Consider the following 22,980-nt stretch of genomic DNA (forward strand, 5'->3'; position numbering starts at 1 on the left):
TGCTCGCACAATCTAAATTACTACGACTTTGAAGTTTGAGCCTGTTGTGAAATGATTCTTTTTATGGACTAGTAATCAATGCCAGGGCAGGAACGCCTCAAAAGATGGATTAACAACAGGCCTCACATCCTCAGTTTCTGATAATCCGTGGTTGTTATGTCTTGTTTTTTTTTACATTTAATTACATGCCCGTTCAAAGAGCTTTATTATATAAGATGAAGACTCTGCAACACATAGAAACCAGAAGGGAGGAAGAGAAGAATGTGTGGTGTGACACACAGAGTACGTGAGCTGGTAGAGGGAAACTATAAGCATGAGGGATTGTTGCTTGAGACAGAAAAATATGACACAATGCATTTACTCTCCCCCAATTTTATTTCTTTTTAAATAGAAAACCTTGTCCATTTAGAAAGCAATAAAACATTTTTTTTAAAGAAAATCAAACCATGATGACAGCACAGTAACTGCTTGTGTGATCAGTGTTATAAATCATGTTGTAATGCTGCAACAAGAGCATAAAGCCAACAGAGCCCTACAGTGGAAGTTCACAGGCAGGCATGAAAAGAGGAAATGATTTACCATCAAACCTGTAAAACTAGACAGGAATGACACGCCTCTCATGTCAACATAAGAGGAACTGATTTGGAAAAAAGAGAAAACCATATGCGAGCAATCAAAGAGCTGCTGCTAATCAAGCTTGAAGTGGAAGCCAGATTTGCACCCACTTCACCCACTTAGAAGATCTGTGATATTTGTGCATCCTCCACTATGGAGCTAGTTTCATGTTCATGCCTGCAAAACACCACACGCACGCACACACACACACACACACACACACACGCACGCACACACCCACACCCACGCACACAGACCCACACCCCCACACCCACGCACACAGACACACACGCACACACACCCACACGCACACAGACACCCACGCACACAGACACCCACGCACACAGACACCCACGCACACAGACACCCACACACACACACCATGAAATGTGAAAGCAGACTGTGCAAACTCTTTGGTGAGAGAGCTTAAGGAAAAGAAAACTACACCACAACTGACAGGGCTGTACAACTGTCCCACATACACATTTCAGCAGATTGTAGAAAATGGAGCCTGCAAATTCAATAAATTAGATAGAAAATAATGAATTGCAGATTCAGCAGTTGGGTCTACAGAAATTAACAATACAAAATATATATATATAAAAAAGAAACAAACAGTGTTAAGTCATATCACCAAAACCATAAGAGTAAATGTAAAAGAAAACCACCTAAATTTGCTTTCCAAAGAAGTGGCCCTGGCAGTCACTGAGCTCTGATTGGAGTTTCATTCATTTGTAAACACACACAACCAGCAACTGAATGTAGTTCTGAGCCCTGCTGGTCTGAGAGGACAGGGACACCAGTCTGCTTTGAACACACACGCCACATATAACATTGAAAGACTTTACTGAGGCGAACATTAATAACCAAATTAACTAGTAGCCTGACGGGTAACGTATGCGCAAAAGGAGCCCCGGCAATAATCAGGAAAGAGAACAGACTGCCCGGACTACTTCTGGGAGCTGCTCATTAGGATGTTTCTTTAAAAAAAGAAAGATATTTTAAAAATATATCAATGTGAATTATTTCATTAAAAAATAAATTAAGCAGTGAAACTACTACTAAGAAGGGAAAGTGAGTTCAATTAATGACAACCCAGCACTTCTTACGCTGTCCTAACTGACCCATTGTTGCTGGCCAGCCTCCTGAAGCCGTGGTTGTTCTTCTCAAGCCAGAGCTCAGCCAACTGCTGGGTGGAGCCATGCGAGGAAGCTCTGGAGCCCAGGCACATCTTGTACTGCTTCACATCCAGGTGGGGGTCACATGTGACTAGATGATGAACGTGAACTATTCCTGTGTCTGTGCTTCTAAACAACTTGATCCCTGACTGGACGAATTTATTATAAAGATCTACATCCTCTAATCCCCAGCCCTGTATGGAAGTGTCGAAGCCTCCAGCTCGAACCAGGTCTCTCTTGTATACACAGACAATCCCAAATCCGTAGTTCCTCCACAGGCCTGTTTTAGAGGTGAAGACGTAGTGGTTGTTGCTGGGGACCTTCCCAGCATATACTACTTTAGGGTCATACTGACTGAAGATGATGGGGAAGTACGTCTGCTCCCCCAGGACAGCGTTAGTCCGACATCTTTTGAGGAATTCACTGGAGAAAAGCAGATCCACATCACAGTAGAAAAGCAGGGAATCATTAGAGAAGTGTAAAGAACCAACTTCCAGAGCCAACGCCCTGGAGAAGGAACCGGGGACAGGCTTTATCTCCATCTCTGCTCGAGGATACTTCATGTGATACTCCCTCATAAGTTCCACCTGCTTCACCCGCTCAGTATTGTTATCTGTGCTAAAGAGCAGGATCAGTAGTTTAACATTTTGGTTGGGGATCAGACATACTCGTTCAAAGTTAGCCATGAAGCGCACAAAGATGTCATAGCGGCCTGACAGAGGTACCAGGATGTTAACCTTCTTTTCTTTGGGCTCCCTCTGATCCTGACCTGAGGTAGCCAGCTTGAAGGGCACCAGCATCTTGAGCGAGTTGGACAGAAATGAGAGGGAGTCTGATTCCTTGTTGATGTGGCTGGCCAGACCTCGGGCATCCATCTCCTCCTCCTCTCTGAATTGGATCTTACTAAAGGTCTGCTGCAGGTAGGCGTGCCTCCTTACAGGAACTGTCATGGTCTTTCCCTTGTGCTTCTTGTACAACAGCAGCAGATCCAGAACATATTCTGCCCCGTACAAGGGATTGACCCTCCTGTAGCCATACTGAATTTCTTTGAAATCAATAACACGACCACGTGTTTTGGCATTGGCGTTGATCATCTCCATCACTTGCATGATGATGTCATCCAGGGCCTGCCTTTGAGAGGAATCCATGCCACGGCGGGGTGGCTGACTGTCAGACGACGAGAACAGGTACTTTCCCGTCAGAAACTCCCACTCCAGAACTTCCTCTCGTTGATGGGGGTGGAAGCGCATGAACGAAGGGGGCATGCCGAGCTGGAGGTCCTCTCGGTCAGGCTCGACTGCTCCGTAGCGCCCCATCTGGACAATCTCCCTGTGCAGCTGAATGGTGTGGTGGCGCAAGTCTGCGATCTTGCGGCTGAGCATGTAGCTGTGAAGGCGATACTGGTAGGGAGGGTTCTTGTTGGGGTGAAGTGTGATGGCTCGATGAATCTTGCTGTTGTGGAGATCTCGTATGTAGCCTTTCTTGTTTGGTTCATAATTCTCATAGAAGAGCTGCTGCATCTGTGGAGACAGGACATCATTGCTTTAAAACCAGTTGGCACTGATTAAATAAACTCATGCTAAAGCTAATATCTGAATAGCCAATATACTTGTGTGCATGCGTTTATTTCTATTTAAGTGCTTACTTTGAACACTGGCAGTTATTGTGTAGTATTTTGCTGATGAGATCTCCATGTGTTAAGGAGTATACTGCACACTGGTGAAAATACGAGTGTTAGAATATTTTTTAGGCCTGCTTTAGAAACCTCCGGCTCCTCGAATGGCACGAGCTTGACAGTGTAAATACTGGAGTCGCTGTTTTTGAGCCGTTAAAGAAGGCAGCGCTTGTGACGCTGTCTTGCAATGAAGGTAGTATCAGAACGGCTGCAGTCTGTAAGTCTATTTTGAGAAGACAACTCTGGACAGGCTATACTGAAAACTGGACAGGAGCAGTCGGAGCAAAATGAAACCTACAGCTAAATATGATCACAGGAAGCGCAAGGGTCTGACTTTGTTTACTTTAACCTACATTTCAGTGCACCCGAGAGGGAAACCAGCCCATCAAAACACGCTGGAACGTCTTCATAATGGGAAGTAAAGTGGAAAGGAGACATCTTCAACCTTTAAATGTTTAACCATGTGAACGCATGTGCAGCAACAAGTAGAAACTGAAAAGACTTGCAGCAGATTTGTCTGACAGGATGTCTGATTACAGATCAGATTTGATATTTATTCAACCTGTGATTGCAAAGTATAACCCCAATTCCAAAAACGTTGGGATGAACACCCTTGTTAACTGATATCAGTACTTTATGTTGACATATTATTATTTTGCTGAATGTATGTACTAACAGGCATAATAGCCACAACTTAGCATGGTTTTAACTAGCATGAATCAGCCTTTTGAGATGACTATGCACATCTGAAAGCAGAATCAGTGCACATATGGTAAAGTACATGTTGCTTTACTTAATGTTTAAACATTCAAAAAAGGTTATTATGAATTTAATAGCAGCACCAAGTCTCTTCTTGGTGTATCAGATGAGTTCTATAGAGACCGGTTTAGAGCAAGGCTTTACTAAAGTGAGGAATAAAAGTGGTAGTTTTTTTTGTTTTTGTTTTGTGAAACAGAAAAGTGTCCATTGCTGTACTTGAACCCACAACCTTCAGCACAGCAGCGGTAAAAGGCCAGCAATTTACCCAAAAAGAGCTGCTTTAGAGGTGAGATCAGGACTATGGGCAGACACAGGCCAACCAATCCACAAATGATATTCATATGAGGGAGGCATGACATGAGAAAACCAGCTTTCTCTCTGCGTACCGGTGAGAAAGGCCCTCGTCTCACAAAATCAGTCATATTGATTTAAAAACTTTGAGCATCCTGACAAGTTGCACTACACATGTGTATATTTTGGTGGGTGTAGAGTGAGTAAAAATGTTTGTTTTTTAACTTTTTAAAAAAAAATTATTTTAATTTTTGCAACTTGGGATTGTAATTTTGAGTCTAGTTGATGCTGATGTTGGAAGATCAGATAATCATCGGCTGACAGCCGCAATGTTTTCATGCCCCTCCCTCTATTGCTTCACCATTATTAACACCAACTCACTTCTTACTTAAAAGTCATTATTGCAATTTCTTCACAGTCATTGACATCACAACATCCTGTCTAGCTAATCAACATAAACAGTTCTTTTGCAACGCCAAGCCAAGAAGAAGTCACAAGTAATTGCTGCAAGCTGAAACCTTGTATGCCTCATTTTAGGCCCAGCTGTTCTAGTGACTGTTCTTACTCATTACATACACAGCGGCTGTTCCAAGGTCTCATCTCTTACACTGAATCCATTATGTTAGACACAACCCTGGGACGAGGCAGCAAAGATTTGTGCTTTTTCACTGAATCCTCAGACACTGCAAGTCTGTGTTTGACTCTAGGTATGTAAATAAGGACTTTAGTCTCAGGGGCCATATTTCCCTCGAATCCAACCGAATTCTCATTGGTCAGTCAATCATATTTTTTTTATTTTCATAAGGAGAAAAGTGCTACATTAACAGTCCGCTATATTTGGCTGGGCGCAAAAAGAGACTGCTTATTAAAAAACAGGGTGTCCGAGTTGAATGGAGCACCTTTGAAATGAACGAGGGAAGAAAGGTTGCTGCGCTACCAGCACTGTTATAAAAGCTAAACAATCTAATATCATCAAATATGCACAAGACAAAAATGGGCAGAAAACAAACAAAACAGCCCAAACAATTATAGGCTTTCATGGCCTGTTAGGGTTAGCATAGTAGGGTTAGCATAGTAGGGTTAGCAGGAGGGTCAGTTTGTCAGTATTTCTTGTGCTATTATGGTTTGATATTTAGAAATCAAGACAATCTAGCCAGATCCTTGTTTAGCTGAAAATTCACTGTAAAACACAACTAAACAGCACAAGTTTGAGAATGATATGGTATCATAATGATGTTATGCAGTATATTAGGATTATACCACTGGACAATGGTGTAACCAATCAAAGAAGGGCAAAGGAATTGATGATGGTTAAATTATCACCTTAAAGGTCTCATGACTGGATTTCAGTGCACCCCCAGTAACCCAAACATTATTTAACACTAGTTATTTTTAGAAAAGGATATTTAATCTCACCTCTAAACAGCAGTGTGCTAAATATCACAAATCTAAAACATGTCTGAAGATTCACCTGAAATTTTTAGCTGACAGTTCATGATTGCAATGAGCTCAACAGGGTTCATGCATTACAGCTTGACTTGCAGGCAAAGGAAAAAAGAAGCCTGAGGCTCACAGCAGGCGGTGAGGCCAGAGGGCCAGTATGCTTGCCATTCCGGCTGGGTTTAATCTGCAGGACAATAAGCAGTGCCTGCCTCAGAGTGCACTTTGCGAATCTAATTGGAGACAGCATTATGCTGCTGTAATTGGCTCTCTTGTATGCAGGGTTGATCTGTCTAAACAAATTTTTCAACTCAGGAAAAATCCTCCCGCACCAAAGACGGCAACACAATAGCTCTGGTATTGACATGTGTGATGGAAGGTGGTGTTCCAGTGACTGCGTTTAGACACTAGATGATTAGCCACCGAACCTGCAAACTGTAGCACCAACACAGAGCAGAACAGCAGCCTGAGCGCTATTCCAACAGAGGTCGATTATCTTCTTAACAATCTCACCTATTCATTACATGAGTCTGGAAATTGTAGCTAATGTGAAAACGAGAGCCTCAAATCAGAAGTACTCTGGAGTAACTCTTAAACGATTAACTTAAAGCAGTAACTTGTAAGCTGGAGAGGAAATGACGTGTCACATATTTACAGGAGCATCATTTAGCCTGGAGAAATAGTTTGCTGCTTTATAAGAAAGACCCCATTCCTACAAAACTGCTCAAAGAAGTCCTGCCATTAATTAATTCTTCGATCTTAAATATGATCAACCTATCTCTAATAATCAGCTATGTACCACAGGCCTTCAAGCTGGCTGTAATTAAACCTTTACTCAAAAAGCATCTCTAGACCCAGCAGTCTTAGCTAATTATAGGCCAATCTCCAACCTTCCTTTCATATCAAACATCCTTGAAAGAGTAGTTGTCAAACAGCTAACAGATCATCTGCAGAGGTTTATTTGAAGAGTTTCAGTCAGGTTTCAGAGCTCATCACAGCACAGAAACAGCTTTAGTGAAGGTTACAAATGATCTTCTTATGGCCTCTGACAGTGGACTCATCTCTGTGCTTGTCCTGCTAGACCTCAGTGCAGCGTTTGATACTGTCGACCATAATACCCTATTAGAGCGATTAGAACATGCTGTAGGTGTTACAGGTACTGCGCTCCGATTTGTACATGTAAATGGAGAGTCCTCTTCACACACAAAGGTCAATTATGGAGTTCCACAGGGTTCAGTGCTAGGACCAATTCTGTTTACATTATACATGCTTCCCTTAGGCAGCATCATTAGAAGGCACAGTATACATTTTCACTGCTATGCTGATGACAACTTCATATATCCATAAAGATATGAAGACCTGGATGACCTCTAATTTTCTGATTCTAAATTCAGATAAAACTGAGGTTATTGTACTCGGCCCTAAAAATCTTAGAAATATGGTGTCTAACCAGATTCTTAGTCTGGACAGCATTACCTTGGCCAGACAGACACTATCTCTACTTTTAAGATTAGGTTTCAAACTTTCCTCTTTGCTAAAGCATATAGTTAGGGCTGGACCAGGTGACCCTGAATCCTCACTTAGTTATGCTGCAATAGACGTAGGCTGCCGGGGATTCCCATGATGCACTGGGTATTTCTTCTTCAGTCACCTTTCTCACTCACTATGTGTTAACAGACCTCTCTGCATTGAATCATATCTGTTATTAGCCTCTGTCTCTCTTCCACAGCATGTCTTTATCCTGTCTTCCTTCTCTCACCCCAATCGGTCGCAGCAGATGGCCCCGCCCCTCCCTGAGCCTGGTTCTGCCGGAGGTTTCTTCCTGTTAAAAGGGAGTTTTTCCTTCCCACTGTCGCCAAAGCGCTTGCTCATAGGGGGTCATATGATTGTTGGGTTTTTCTCTGTATCTATTATTGTAGGGTCTACCTTACAATATAAAGCACCTTGAGGTGACTTTTGTTGTGATTTGGCGCTATATAAATAAAACTGATTGAGGCTTCGTTTTCAGATAAGCCACAGTATCCAGTCTTAGGCTGTACAGATGTAATACTATTATGATAACTGACCTGAGTGGGAGAGGAGTCCTCTGTGGTGGGACTTGACATTGAGAAAGATAACAGCGGATTAAAGTTAGCTAAAGCACTTTCAGAAAGACATCTACGGTAATGAAATGGATTCCCCACTGCTTTGTAATTCATTATTGTAAGTGCAAATGTTATTAAGAAATGATCAGACAAGAGAGGGATTTCAGGGAATACTGTTACATGTTCAGTTTCTATGCCATATGTAAGAACATGATCCAAAATGTGATCAATGGAGCTACAAACTGCTAATAGGAAAAGCCCTCATTCTAAATGGAAAAAAACGACATACTGACAAATGTTTATCTTTTCTTTAGTATTCTGCCAACACATAGCAGCAGTATGATTCAGCATACTGTTTTTCCTTTGAGAGAGATGCCCATAGGGCATCACAGGTACAGACACATTTATGTTGGTTCACTGCAGCACAACCATATGAATCTCTCTTACTATCATTTGATCTTTAATGCTTAGATTGGTCCAGTTCAGCAACTATACCCAGTCTACCAATCAAGTCTTTATGTTGTTCAGTTACAGATTAAGGCTGTCTTTGATGCTCTGACTAATTTGTTTACAGCATTGCCAGCTGGATATCACTGCACAAGCCACAATAAAAAAACAACAACAACAACAAAAAAAAAAAAAACCCAAAAACATTTAATTGATTAACTGACACTTAAAAAAAGCAGCTGAATTATTACCAGTTTCCTCTACTCAAGTTATAGTCTGCTTGCATCACTTGAGCCTTCAATGCTCTAGTACAATTCTAGATGAGCTGAAGGCAGCACAAAGGAAAACCGACAGCAACTCTTTGGGTCTGGACTGATGTAAAATTTGGACTGGGAATTTTACGCTACACTCCAGTATTTCAATTCCCAGTTTTATTTATATTGTGCCAAATCACAACAACAGTTGCCTCAAGAGACCGTATTTACAGGTTTGTACACATCCTGATATGCTGGCATAGAGCTACCATATCAGGACATTTCGACCATCATTAGGTAATGTGACTGCCTAAATTTGTATCATAAAAACTTGTAGATATAATGTAACCTTATTACTATATTATCACAAACACCATCACACATTCAGATCCAGTAGATAACAATAGAACGTGTATCACTGCTAACCAGCTAATGACTCATCTTCTATTGCGACACTGGCAGGTTGACTGGGTTACTCTTGCAGCAGCCCTTGATATCTTTCAGCTATTTAAGCAGACAGTCTCTTGTCAAGTAGCCTAATGAAGACCACATTCACTTGGTCTGAACTGAAACTGGGGACAGTAGTCTTTGTTTTGCCCTGGAGATCAGCTTTGAACCAGAGGGTCACTCTAACCAAACCCCACAGCAGGTGGAGAATTAAATCATGTGTCTCTGTGCTAAGCTCATCAAGGCTACAGAGCAGAAGAAGGACTACCGCTATTAGCTGCAGTTTAAGACAGTGGAGCTAATCTATGAGATGAGGAACTCACTAAAGAGGCAGATGATTATTGCTCTGTTCTTTATTGTCACAAGTACCTAATTTTTTATTAAATTTACCAAAGATTGGGAGTCCGCACACATGCTCATGGATCCACAGTTCTGTAACATCAACACAAAAGGCTAAATGAGAACCTCCTAGAAAAGCAAAGGATGACCCAATGGGTCCCCACTACTGAAAGAACTATATTCTAATGCCTGTGGGAAACACGATCTTGAAACTACTAAAAATATAAATAAATAATAATATAATATATATATATATATATATATATATATATATATATATATATATATATATATATATATATATATATATATATATGCTTTCTCTTTTAGGAAACTTATTAAGTTAAGCGGTTAGTTTTTTATTGTTTTATTTTGATATTAAAATCTTGACGACTTGCAAGGGTCTTCTATTAGTGATTGGTTGAAAGGGTCAGATGACAAAACATGGGAGTTTCTGACTCCAGCTCGTTGGTCCGGTGAACCACCGGTCACCTGACTCAAGCTGACTCTCCTCCACTGTCTCCATTCATAAAGTGCTTTAAAACCCCAAACTTTACGGCTAGCAGCTGGCCTTTCCCATGTCCATGCCAATAGCCAAATAATAAAGAAAGACTTACTGCTTAAGAGACAGAGTGAAAGCGGACAGCATATCCTTGGTTCCTTAACATAAAACTCATTGTTGCTGCCACGGGCAGCACAAAACTTACCCTTTTGACAGACTTTCCCCTGAGTTATTAGTTTTGTTACCAGTCAGCTCACATAAACTAATTTAAGTCTAATTTAAGCCACAACCAACCAACCCGATTATGCCATGTTCTGTACTTGCACAAGATGGCGTTTAAAAACTAATCCAACTACACAGAAAGGGCAGAATGGTGTAACTTAGCCTTTATCCATGAAGTGTTTCATGTCCACATTAACATCAACTTTAATAATATTAAAACAAATCCCACGTGATTTATGTGTGGTGCATTGCAACACTAGGATCGCCTTGATTAGTACCATTAACGCTGCCACGGACTACACTACTCCAGCATAGTAAGAGGCCTAAAGTGAAATTTGAACAGACCCCTTCGTTTGTGTGTCATCTGAGGATTGGATGGGTGACAGAAAACAGAAAAGGGCCTTTGTTCCCTCAGTCCACTATCCAGATGTCTTCTTCAGTTCAGCCTACCCAGGCGAGATGGGAGATACGAGCTATTATGTGAAAAATAGAGACTGAACCCTTTAAAGCCTGAAACAAATACTTGTCAGAAAATCTTTGAAAACGCAGTGTTTATTTAACTGTAGTGACAAATTAAAAATAAAAGTCAAGATTCATTTACATGATTTAGGTTCAATTTGTATCATATTTCCTACATCTGCCCCCCCTGCTTAAAAATATATTGTGCAAGTTGTTTTGGTTTTTCAAGGGAGGGAAAAACACGGATAATGTAACATTATCTGTATGTATGAAAGATAATACAGAGAAGATTAAGGGGTTAAGACCATGACAAAAACTAACTTCATAAAGTAAATAATAACAAAAGCTGAACCAAATTTCACACAGTGGGAAGTAAAAGCTTCCTTTGAAGGAACCTCTGGCAGATCCAGGCTCAGGGAGGGGCAGCCAACGGCCATGACCGATTGGGGTGATAAGAGGAAGACAGAACAAAAGACACCATGTTGAAGACAGCCAGAGATAAATAATAAGTAATGATTAAGTGCAACGTGTGTATGAATAGACAGTGAGTGAAGAAGAAACACCCAGTGCATCATGGGAATCCCCAGGAGCCTAGACCTGTGGCAGTATAGTAAAGTTTTAAGCCAATCTTAAAAGTGGAGGGCGTCTGTCTCACAAACCTAATTTTAAATATCGTAGGAACCACAAGTAAGCCTGCACTCAAATGGTACTATCACAATTATAAGACAATCCAAACATTTCTGACAACACATACGCTTGCTGTACTTTATGTGAGCGGATCTTGCTCACAGTTGTGCACAGTCACCTTGAAAAGCTGATTCCTACTATAATGTGCTTCATTTGCTTTAGTCTTGACTAAACAGTAACACATCTTTGAGTACAGTCGTGATCAGACAATAATGGCATTCATTAATGTTGTTTCTCTTTATTACACATGAACACTAGAGCTCTCTCTGAGGATGTGTGTGCATGGTGCACTCTCTGTACTGTAATAATAAACAGAACAATCTTGGAGGTATAGAGTACATTCAGCACTTTACATGTAGATAAACTATGAGAGAGGACTACACAACAACACGCTTCCAAGCAAAAGCAGAACTACAGAATTGCTCATCTTCTGCCAAAATATTGGTGTCCTTTCAAAGATGGACTCAGTGTACACGCTGGAGGGTCTTTGCCTTACAATATAAAGCTCCTTGAGGCAGCTGCTGTTGTGCTTTGGTGCTACATAACGTCTGCATCTTTCCCATCACTTTGGTTCCAGCTAACTATGGACCTCGTGTTATATTGAATATATCACTACTAAGCTGTGATAGGACAGAAATGTAGAACAGAAAAAAGATCCAAGACATCCCCCACTACTCCCTCACAGCTTCAATCTAACCCTGATAGGATGAGTCAAAATCACTGCAACATACTTATTTTCCTGTATTTGTTCATCAGTTACAATACCACTGCTAATGTTGTCTTTTACTGTGTAAGTTTAGGCAACTGTCCACAGCTACATATGGGCGTGGTCATCAGCTCTATATGGGCGTGGTCATCAGCTCTGTTGCAGAGCTATGTGCTATGAAATGCTACACATTTGTCAGCTTCATATTCATGATACAGGAATCCCTCTTTCCACCATTTCTCCAAGGCACCTCATTGAATTGAGATTTGGGCACTATCTGAGTACAGTGAACTTTAATAATTCAATAATCCAACTCGAGGTGATTTGACCTTTGTGACAGGTTGTGCCATCCGGCTGAAAGTATCCATCCAGAGACTGGTACACTATAGGCCTAAAGGCATGGACAGGCCTAGCAATAATCCTCAGGCAGGTTGCAGCATTTTAACTGTGTGCAGTTCAAATTAGACCAAACTGTGCCAAGAAACTGTCTCCCACACAGTTACACCACTACCGGCTGGGCAACTGCTTTCTAGCCTTACTTCACCAAGCACAATGCAGATCATGAGATGCAGCGGGATAAAGCACACTGCCACTGGACTCTGAACCAGCAGAGACATGTTCTCTGCCAGATGACTGTTGGTTCCTCCTCTGGCGTTAAAAGCAAGCGCCTTTTTCTTGGCATGAATACATACTGCTGCTCACAATATCAGACTTGCCTGAAAAAATGATGGCCCAGAGTTAACTGCTGTGAAATTTTAGCTTCATAGATCACATACTTTTCAAAATCGTCTTTTGGTCCATTGTCCCACTTCAGGCAGTGCCTGAATATGAATATCTCATATTTATGCTAGATTGGGCATAAATTTGTATAATATATAAGTACAGTTAGCGTGTTGTATCAGACTACCAACCATGCCATAACGGCACTTGCAAAATGACTCAGTCTTTATTCCAGACTCAGTCAATAGAATGGATATTTTTCATCATCTTCACTTCTTTTGCTATACTTACTTTTACATGTGAAAATATTTCTAATGGTACTTGTTGAGCTGTTCACCTTTGTTCTTGAACATTGGTACCAGTACACGTCTTTTCCATTTCTCAGAGATTACTTTCCAAAATTGAGTTATTAAATAATCTGGTCAAGAAGTCAACTGCTCTCTCCTAAACATCTCCACAGGTATGTCATCTTCTAGAGCTCATCCTCTTCATAGCTGCCCCCACCTAGTCTCTTTGTCTTCTTTTTTGCCAGCGAAGTAGCTATGACACTGTAGTACTCGCCAAAATGACCTGCAGTGACAGACTCGGAGGTTTTTCCAGTCTGATTAATTATGATACGAGTAAGGCCTTCCTGTCACTTCAGGCCCACAGCAGTTAGTCTAATAAGAAGGCAGCAGATGACAGCTGCTTCACAGAAGGGAACATGGGCGGGTCCACAGCTATGTTACATCGAGACAAAAGGCTAAATGAGAACCGCCCAGAAAAGCAAAGGACGAACCAATATTGGTCTTTTTTTTCTTTTTTTTTTTATTGTTGAATGTAATTATAGATGTGTGGTGGGCAGCAGCATATTTGTGGAGTTGTGAAGGTCCAAGCAGCTAGCATTTAGTGAGCACCGCCCAAGGAAGCCAGATAAACAGGAACTGGGTTATGGCTGTAGGAAAAGCTAAAGACGACAAATCCTAATATGCACACATCAAGCCCATAAATATACTCCTCGCCCTAAACAATGCCACCATTACAGAAACAAATCTGAATTTTAAAATCCACATTTTCACTCTGTCGTGTTTAGGGCTCTCATCAGTGTGTCAAAATAGTTAAATATGCAGGCTCTGCTGTGGGGCAGGTCTTTCCTGCTTCACCCTCTCAGAAGCTGTGAAATCACGAGGACAGAAGCATTAAAAAAAAATCTAACTCTCCATCTGACCAGTAGTGTCGTGGGAAACCTTTCCTTACAGACATCTGTATAACTTGGATACTAGTTAATTATCGTGTTACAGATCTGACTATTATTAATAGTGACTGACTTTAATTAATAAGAGTAGAAAATGGTAAAACATGACGTCCAACAACTAAAGATATTTTGTTAAAGCTTGGCACTTTTGTCTACTAAAGTCGTTCTGAGCATTTCTTCAGCATGAAGATAACAAGACAACATAAGTATCAATGGGAAAGCACTTAAACATATTCGGTATTGTTTAAATACAGCAAGAACTGATTTAACCGACCCAGATTAGAAAACAAAGTGGATTATTTAAAGTGAACAGGTAAGAAAATTTACCCAACTTCCTTGGAGAATCTTTGTTTTGTGTTAACAGGTAGAGCTGGCACTAATGGTTGTTTTAACATTACGCTGTTTTTGTTGTTTTGTTGACTTCTAGTCCTACACTGGTGGTAACACTGCGTTATTTCTTCCTATGTTTTAAATGAGCCATTCTACTATTAGAGCTTACTTATCATATAAATGCATATCATACATCATACAAGGCTGTTAGGACAATTAAACCCAGCGTGCTGTTTCGCACTAGCATCATAACTGCAGTAATCATCAAATTACTTTAAGTACTTTGGGGTTTTAGTTTTGGTCTGATGTGGTGTGATGGTGATTTCGTGTGGAAGTCATTTTGTCTCCGTGTTTGTTTACTTTTACTGCCCGTGTCAGCCTGCAGCCATTGTGAAATGAGTCTAAACAATCTGACAGGATATATCACACATATCTGAAATAAAAAACAGCCACCTGTCTAACACTTCTGTCACAGGTTTATGCTGTGACCACTAGTGCCTAAAAGACCTCTCCTTGCAAATAACAGAATAAAAAGCAGGACACCTCAGATTTTAAAACAACTTAACTATAAAGTCTGAGGATCTACTGTAAGGACCAGTAGTTTTGGTGAGACAACCATTTCCACTGAAGGAAGCAGCACGAGGAGAGAGCAAGAATATGGAAAACATTAGTGCACTTCAAGTCTGCACAGGTGGAAGAGATGGTTATGGTAAAAAAAAAAATAAATAAATAAATAAATTGTGTATACAGTATACACAAGGTATACAGTCCCTCTGCTTGAACTGCTGTTTACACAACAGCACTATTAAGTCAAAGCAAATATTGATATGCCAATAAACATGCACATCCATATTCAAAGCTGCTGAACGAGCTGTCACTCATATCTGAAACTCAGAAGCAGCAGCTCCTGCATAATCTACATATAGTCTGCTGGGAATCAACTGTTCAGACAGGGAGACTCACAGAATCTACTCAGCACAAAGTCAGCTCCATGCTTCACAAGGCCGAGTTTCAGTGGCCTCCATTTTTCTGTCTGCTAGCTAAGCCTCAGCAGAACTCATTGTTGCTTCTAATCTTAAAGCTCAAGGATTGTCAAATAGTGATGCAATCAATTTTAGTTATGAAAACATATCGTCCTGCTGCCCTCGGTGCAGGCCTTTTCTGGAACAAACAGTGTGATAAATAGACATTGCTGACATCCACAGAGCTGTCTTTAAGCTAGAATTAGTTTATTCCAAACTGGAGTAGATCCTGTTTATGTGCTCTTACAATGGCCCATAAAGTAACATGCCAGTTTGGTTCTATTCACACAAATCGAGAACTTGCCAGCTGACCAAATCATATATTCAATCAAGTGAACCAGTATGTGCTTCTAAGCCATCTGAGCATCCAATGCTGTTAGCCGTTAGCTCTCAGAAGCTGCTGAGTGAGACAAAAAAATACTGCACTGAGTGGAACGTGTTAATACAGGACTTGGAAAATCCCCATGTGACCAAGAATTAGAGTAATCCCACCTGTGGACCTGGAACTAGTGAATCTGTAAGTTAGACAAAGACTGTTAGCCTGTATATGGTGTTAACTAGAAGAAAAGACAATCTCAAGAAAACCTATAACAACCATGCACCCTGAAGAGCCAGCTTGCATCCAGCAAAGTTGTTATATTATGTTACAGATCAAAACAAGCACGAGATGGGTGTTTGGACCCGATGCTAACCGCCCTTGTGATGAAAACCTACTCAGAACATGCATGCAGAAATATAATGGTGTGCTTGTTGGCAGGTGGAGAGCAGCACATTACAGAGTGCGCTGGTTTGACAGCCCTGCTGACCACTCAGTAAAAATTAGGATTAGGAGGAGGATTCAAAGCAGTGCAGCCTTGTGATTCCCATTAGCAGGGTTGGAAGTTTCTTTTTGAGCTGGCATGCATGGCAGGAGAAGAAACAGTCTTTGTACTGCTGAGGACAGCAGATCAATGTCATCCATCAAAAACACAACTACAGACTACATCAGATGCCTTTATGGAGGGCTCTTTATCTGTTAACTACAGTTTAATGAAGTTCACTGGTAAAGAAAAGCTATTTATGGCATCACTTTTCTTCATACTTTATTGTCAGAGGCCAGAACTTTGTCAGTTTATGGTTCTGTGACAAACAAATTTATAGGCCTGATTAATCAGAGTTATAGGCATTGATTGTTAAAGGTGCCGTCACAGACTGTGGTTCTTTCCACAATGAGACTGAATTATGATAGAAAACGAGATTTTATACTATATTTGCTAACAGACATTTGACATCTCTGCTGCAGTAACAGCAGCCAAACACCGACACTGCCTACACTAGAAATCACAGGAAATTCTAGTTCTGACAGTAACAGCAAACAGTAAACACAAAACAGATAAATTCAGTGTGACAGAGGTCTGGCTCTTACTATATCCCCCAACACAGCCACATGAGGCTAAACGCGAGAAAGCAGTCTCACCAGAGACACTAGGACAGTGAGTAGATCCAGACTTGGCTGAATGCCTCTAAGTGCCTCTGGACAGCCAGTACGGCCTTTACTGCAGTGACAGAACCAAAGTAACAATTCTGTGGTTCTACTTTTGCATTTGAGACATCTTTTTTCCTCTCTTAACAATGGAAATTGGCTTCCATGCAACTAAGACCTCCAGCACCAGCTAGTTGAAACCCTTGTCGCTTCAATGTGGCAGATATATTTTACTCTGTACATCGTTAAGACATAACATTCTTCATTGTTTTGTGAGCTTTAGAAGCATTATAGTTTTATGAGTAGTTAGACATTTGGAGCCTGGGTTGGGTATAATGTCCGTTAAGGTAACGGCAGGAGGAAACAGTTTCAAATACACTTCATTATTATTTCAGTTTATTAATTAGCGCTTTCCTTCACTGTGTGACATTGAGCGGTACGGAACGTAAAATGCTTCATATTCGTTTTTGATGGCATTAAACTACTGCATGAGAGAAGCAAATGAAAATCACTGTTTTCAGAGATGCAACACTTAGAACTCAGCAGGCACATGCACAAAGAAGCCAGATCCTGCTCAAATACACTGAAATAGAGCTGACCGGGCTGATCTAAATATCGACACCAAAGATGCTAATGGTATTGGATCAATACTTTCTTTCTCTTTTCTGTGTTCAGTATGTAACCCACTGCATTGTGTTAGATAATTGTATTTCTTTTTTTAGAAGTAAAAAATGTATACCTCAAAAACACCTGAAACTTTTGCGTTGACCAGTAAGTCTATTTTACTTACAGCCTAGAGCACGTTTAACCAACAGGCATCGACATGAACTGCTTTAGAGACAGGAACATTTCAGGTCTCCGAAAAAACAGATGAAATTATCAAACTGCATTTTGAAAGTATTTGGGATCTCTTTGTATCCTGTGTTAAAGCACACTGAAATATGCTTGATTATCTGAAACAGTCAAGTGTGACAAATATGCAAAAATAAAAATAAATAAATAAAAAAGCAAGAAGGGAAATACTGCATGTTGTTGCATAATACAAAAAAAGGAACATCAAAACAAAAGTTCACCCTGTCATTACTGGGTTTGGCTGTTTTTGAACTTCAGTGACAATTAAAAGTCTCGTACTGTTTTCTTGCAGAATGTGCAGAGAGTGCAGGAGAAGCTCAATGGCAGCAAAAGGTTTTTCTCCAAATAAGTTATTAAGAAAAACACAAATGACAAAGCCACGAATACAAGAGAAAGTGAAGTATAGCGATGGGACGGACCAATCTAGTTTTTTCCAGGTATAATTTGATTCCACTGTTTAACCAATAAGCGGTATTACATCAGTCTGTCTGAGACTGGAAATCTGTCTGTGATGGCAATATGAGTTCTTTCACATGAGATTTGTGTCCAGCCAAAATAACATGTATATCAACAAGGGAAAATCATATTATTGTTATCAGCCACAATTGTTACAATAATATTTCAGTTTCTTTTTATGAAGGGGTAGCCCGTCTCAAGTGGCTTTAAGTGCTTCAGGAGAACAGAACAGTGCTGTATAAGAATCCGTCAATTTACTGGCTTGTACGGACTGATTCAAAAGCTACCGTAGCTGACATTGCCAGTCCAGGGTGCATTGTTTGTTGTGTATACGGTTTCATAGCCAAACGCTACCCATGCTGATCTCTGTCCGCTGCTCCAAAATGACCATGTGAGCATAAGTAATGTACCACAGAGCAATAGAAGAAGGTGGCTAGTCTGCTATTGCCTACCTGGGGAGCACACGACACCAAAATGCACAGTGGAAAGCAGGCAAGCAAGCAGAGGCCATGTGAAGTTTTGAGCAACGTTCTGTTGCTCTGATATCACAAGATGCCTTAATGGGTCTACTGCAGTCCATGCGTAGCCTCAAATATATCAAGAAAATCTGTGATATTGCTAAATAAACAATAAACATACTGAAAAAGATTTTATCAGCAATTGCATCTGGCAGCAAGCTGCATTTACTCGTGCAATTAACCCTTTCATGCATTAACTATGACAACCTCCATCAGGATTTCTTTTTTAATTCATCTTTAGTCATGAAAAAAAGATTTTTGAAATTCTTTTTTTTTTTTTTTAAAACATGTCCACTGTAGTGACCACTATCAGTGAAAGTTTAAAAAAAAAAAAAAAAGATCATTTTCCATCCTTGTTCTTCAATAGGGCATCATCATTGATGATAAGTTACCAAATTCAAAATGTGACTCTTGCTACACGGCAGGAGCAGCATGACCTGGCTTAAACAGTAGTGTATATTTGACTTAAGAACACACCAATTTTTCCAGTTATTTATTGCAACTACTTAATAGTGGTCGCAGTAAGCAAGTCTTAGTTTCAACTGTAAAGAGAAGACTTCGAGCTGCAGGTTTGAAAGGACGAGTTGCAGCAAGAAATTTATTGACACATTCATGACATCACTAAGATGCCAGAATAAGACAAAGAGGCTTGCCTGGGCCATGAAACACCGCCATTGGACTACTGAAGACTGGAAGAAGGTATTATGGACTGATGAATCCAAATCTGAAATCTTTAGTTCATCATGCAGGATCTCTGTACACAGTCAAGTAGGCGAAAGGATGGTTCCATAGTGTGTGGCATCAACTGTCAAACATTGAGAAGGAAGTGTGATGGTCTGGCGCTGTTTTCCTGGATCCAGGGTCAGTGACTTTTACAGAGAGAGAGGCGCCCTGAACCAAAAAGGATACCACAGCATTCTGCAGTGCCATGCAGTATGTATTCATCCTACAGCAAGCTAGGGCTGGGCGATATGACCCAAAATTCATATCTCGATATTTTTTAGCTGGATGGCGATATACGATATATATCTTGATATTTTTTTTTAAAGCCATAAAGTAAGAACAAACAGAGAGTTCTTAGTCAAAGCTGTGTCCCAGATGTCACACAGGCACTTTTATTAACATACAGCGCTGATGTACATGAAAAAAATTACTCAGAAATAAATTATGAGCATTTATTAAATAATAATGCTCCATAAATAAAAGAAAACTATGTTGTTTTTGTCCATAACAAAAAGCTCACAATTGTGCAGTCAAAATGTAAACTAACAGACGCTGAGCACAATAACAAAGAGACAGATTTCACAGCTGCTCTGTTCCCAACTTCTACTGCGTGACTGACAGCCTGGAGTTTGAAATCCGCTTCGTAACCATGACTCTGAACAGGTGCCATTTGTGGTCCTTATACACACACAGTACGGTAATATTACGTTGAAGCAGAGTACGTATCACTCCGCGAGGCCCCAGACTACGGTAGCCGTAATGCTCCAACAATCCATCAAGCGCTGCAGCTCCGTAGCTTACCAAAGTCGTACCAAAACATTTTTTGACAGATTGCTGAGCACCGTGTACCACATAAAATCGGTTCGCGGTCATCAAGCACAACCAGAATTCATACATAAGGCGCGCTGTCAACTTTTGAGAAAATGAAAGGGTTTTAGGCTGTGCAGCCCCTGTGGGCTGCATGGCGTTAGCGTGGTTAGCGTGGTTAGCTCGTTAGCGTGGTTAGCTCGTTAGCGTGGTTAGCTCGTTAACATGTTGACACCATGTCCATCTTGTCGTTGCCTGCAGATGAAGTGATGGGGGAGGGGGAGTTGTGTTCAGTGAAGGAGAGAGGCGAGGCCGAGTAACGTTGCGTAGAGACAAAAGTGGACGAAAGAGAGGCAAACTTGCGGCTCCACAAGTACAGGGGCTTGCAAAAGTATTGGGCCCCCTTGAACTTTCCCACATTTTGTCACATTACGGCCACAAACATGAATCAGTTTTATTGGAATTCCACATGAAAGACCAACACAAAGTGGTGCACACGTGAGAAGTGGAACAAAAAAATCATACATGATTCCAAACATTTTATTTTTACAAATAAATAACTGAAAAGTGGGGTGTGCGTAATTATTCAGCCCCCCTGAGTCAATACTTTGGCAGCTGCAATTGCAGCAAAAGGTGGTTCTACAGTCTTTCAGGGTCTGTCTCTACCAGCTTTGAACATCTACAGACTGAAATCTTTGCTCATTCTTCTTTGCAAAACAGCTCCAGCTCACTCAGATTAGATGGACAGCGTTCGTGAATTATTATGGCCCCCGGGATGATATTTGATTAGTATTAGAATCGGCCCGCAGGTCACGGCCGCCTGCCGGGGTTTTGCATGCACCAATACTCCATTCCCCACGATGCTCGGCTTCATTATTCATTCATTATTCATCAGCATTCAGAGCAGATGTCAACTCCCCTCCCCAATAATGGCTAAACGGAAGGTGTACGGTGAGCACAGGGAATTTCAAGCCCGGTGGGAGGCAGAGTACAAAGGCAAACCTGTTTGTCTTCTGTGTGGAGAAAGTGTGGCTGTAATGAAAGAATATAATCCAAGAAACCTCTAAGAAACACAAAGACAAGAATATGGACACAGAACAAAGGTGGAAGAATTAAAACAAGGTCTTAAGTCGCGGCAGGCTCTGTCCACAAAAGCAAAATCACAAAGCGAGGCTGCTGTCAAGGCGAGTTTTCTTGTGGCAGAAGAAGTTGCAAAATCAGCCCGACCATTTAGAGAGGGAGAGTTTATCAAAAACTGTATGCTTAAAGTCTGTGACGCAGTGTGCCCAGACAAAAGGCAGCTATTTTCAAACGTGAGCCTGAGCAGAAACACCGTTGCTGAACGTGTAGACCAGCTGTCCACCAATCTAAAAGAACAGCTTGTGGAAAAGGGGAAAGATTTCACTGCATATTCCCTTGCTGTGGATGAGAGCACTGACACAACTGACATTGCCCAGTTGTCAATTTTCATTCGTGGAGTGGACTGCAGCCTGACTGTAACAGAAGAGTTTTTGGCATTACGTCCGATGCATGGCACGACTACAGGACAAGATCTGTATGAAGAGGCATCCAGATGTGTAAATGAGATGGGACTGCCTTTGGAAAAACCCGTGGGATTGACAACAGACGGAGCACCCGCGATGTGTGGACACAGGAGTGGATTGGTGGCAAGGATACGCGAGAGGATGCGGGACGAAAATGTCACAGAGGAGCTGACAGCTTATCACTGCATAATACACCAGGAGTCGTTATGTGACATGTAATGACCATCATAACACGTGCAGTTAACGTCATCAGAAGTTTAAATCACCGCCAGTTCAGGGCATTTCTGGGAGCGTTAGATACAGAGTATGGTGACTTGCCCTATCACACAGATGTGCGATGGCTAAGCCAGGGAAAGGTGCTGCAAAGATGTTTCGAGCTTCGTGAGGAGATCTGTCTGTTCATGGAAAGCAAAAGGAAAGACACAACAGAGCTGCGAGATGAAACATTTATGTGTGAAATGGCGTTTCTGTGCGACATCACAAGCCATCTGAACGTGATGAACCTGCAACTGCAGGGACGGGGGCGTGTCATCTCTGATATGTGCAGTACGGTGACGGCGTTTCAAACCAAGCTGAGTCTGTGGGAGACGCAGATACAGAAAGAAACCTTGAGCCACTTCCCCAGCTGCCAGACCACGAAAGAGAAGCGCTCTACCGCTCAACATACTTGCCGCTGAGTTCCGACGCCGATTTGCTGACTTTGAAGCTCAAAGAAGCAGGTCTGAACTACTTGCCAATCCTTTTGGAGTTGATGTGGAAAGCGCACCACCGAACCTCCAGATGGAGTTGATTGAGCTCCAGTGCAATGACACACTGAGGGGAAAATATGAGCGAGCGGGTGCCGCCGAGTTTGCACGTTTCATCCCCGACACAATGCCGCAGCTGCGCATCCAAGCTGCTCAGACGCTCTCCATGTTTGGCAGCACATACCTGTGTGAACAGTTGTTCTCTTTGATGAAGCTAAAAACATCACACCGGAGCCGTCTTACTGATAAACACCTTGACTCAATCCTGAGGACTTCCTCAGCTCAGAGCCTGACCCCGAACATTGATGAACTCGTACAACAGACGAGACACCACCAAGTATCAGGCTCAGGCTCAGACAAGTGAGCAGAACATTTACGTATTTCTAGTTTTTAATTCAGTTACATTTTTTACATTTGTTTCTACAAGACGGGATTTTTCTTTGAAGTATTGTTTTGTCTGT

The 22,980-nt window shown here is 41.3% G+C and overlaps 1 protein-coding gene across 2 annotated transcripts in view; it reads right to left on the reverse strand.

The window, feature by feature from the left end:
- Nucleotides 1-356: 356 nt before the first annotated feature.
- The window catches only part of chsy1 (chondroitin sulfate synthase 1), a 32,049-nt gene continuing 9,425 nt past the window's right edge, over nt 357-22,980 (reverse strand). For both annotated transcript variants that reach the window (XM_040002200.1, XM_040002201.1), the window contains exon 3: nt 357-3,313. In XM_040002200.1, the coding sequence (XP_039858134.1) occupies nt 1,721-3,313 (1,593 nt within the window). In that variant the 3' untranslated portion in view covers nt 357-1,720. The remainder of the gene's footprint in view (nt 3,314-22,980) is intronic.

Source organism: Simochromis diagramma, unplaced genomic scaffold (genome assembly GCF_900408965.1).
Source record: "Simochromis diagramma unplaced genomic scaffold, fSimDia1.1 OVJJ01000430.1, whole genome shotgun sequence".
Classification (NCBI taxonomy): Eukaryota; Metazoa; Chordata; class Actinopteri; order Cichliformes; family Cichlidae; genus Simochromis; species Simochromis diagramma.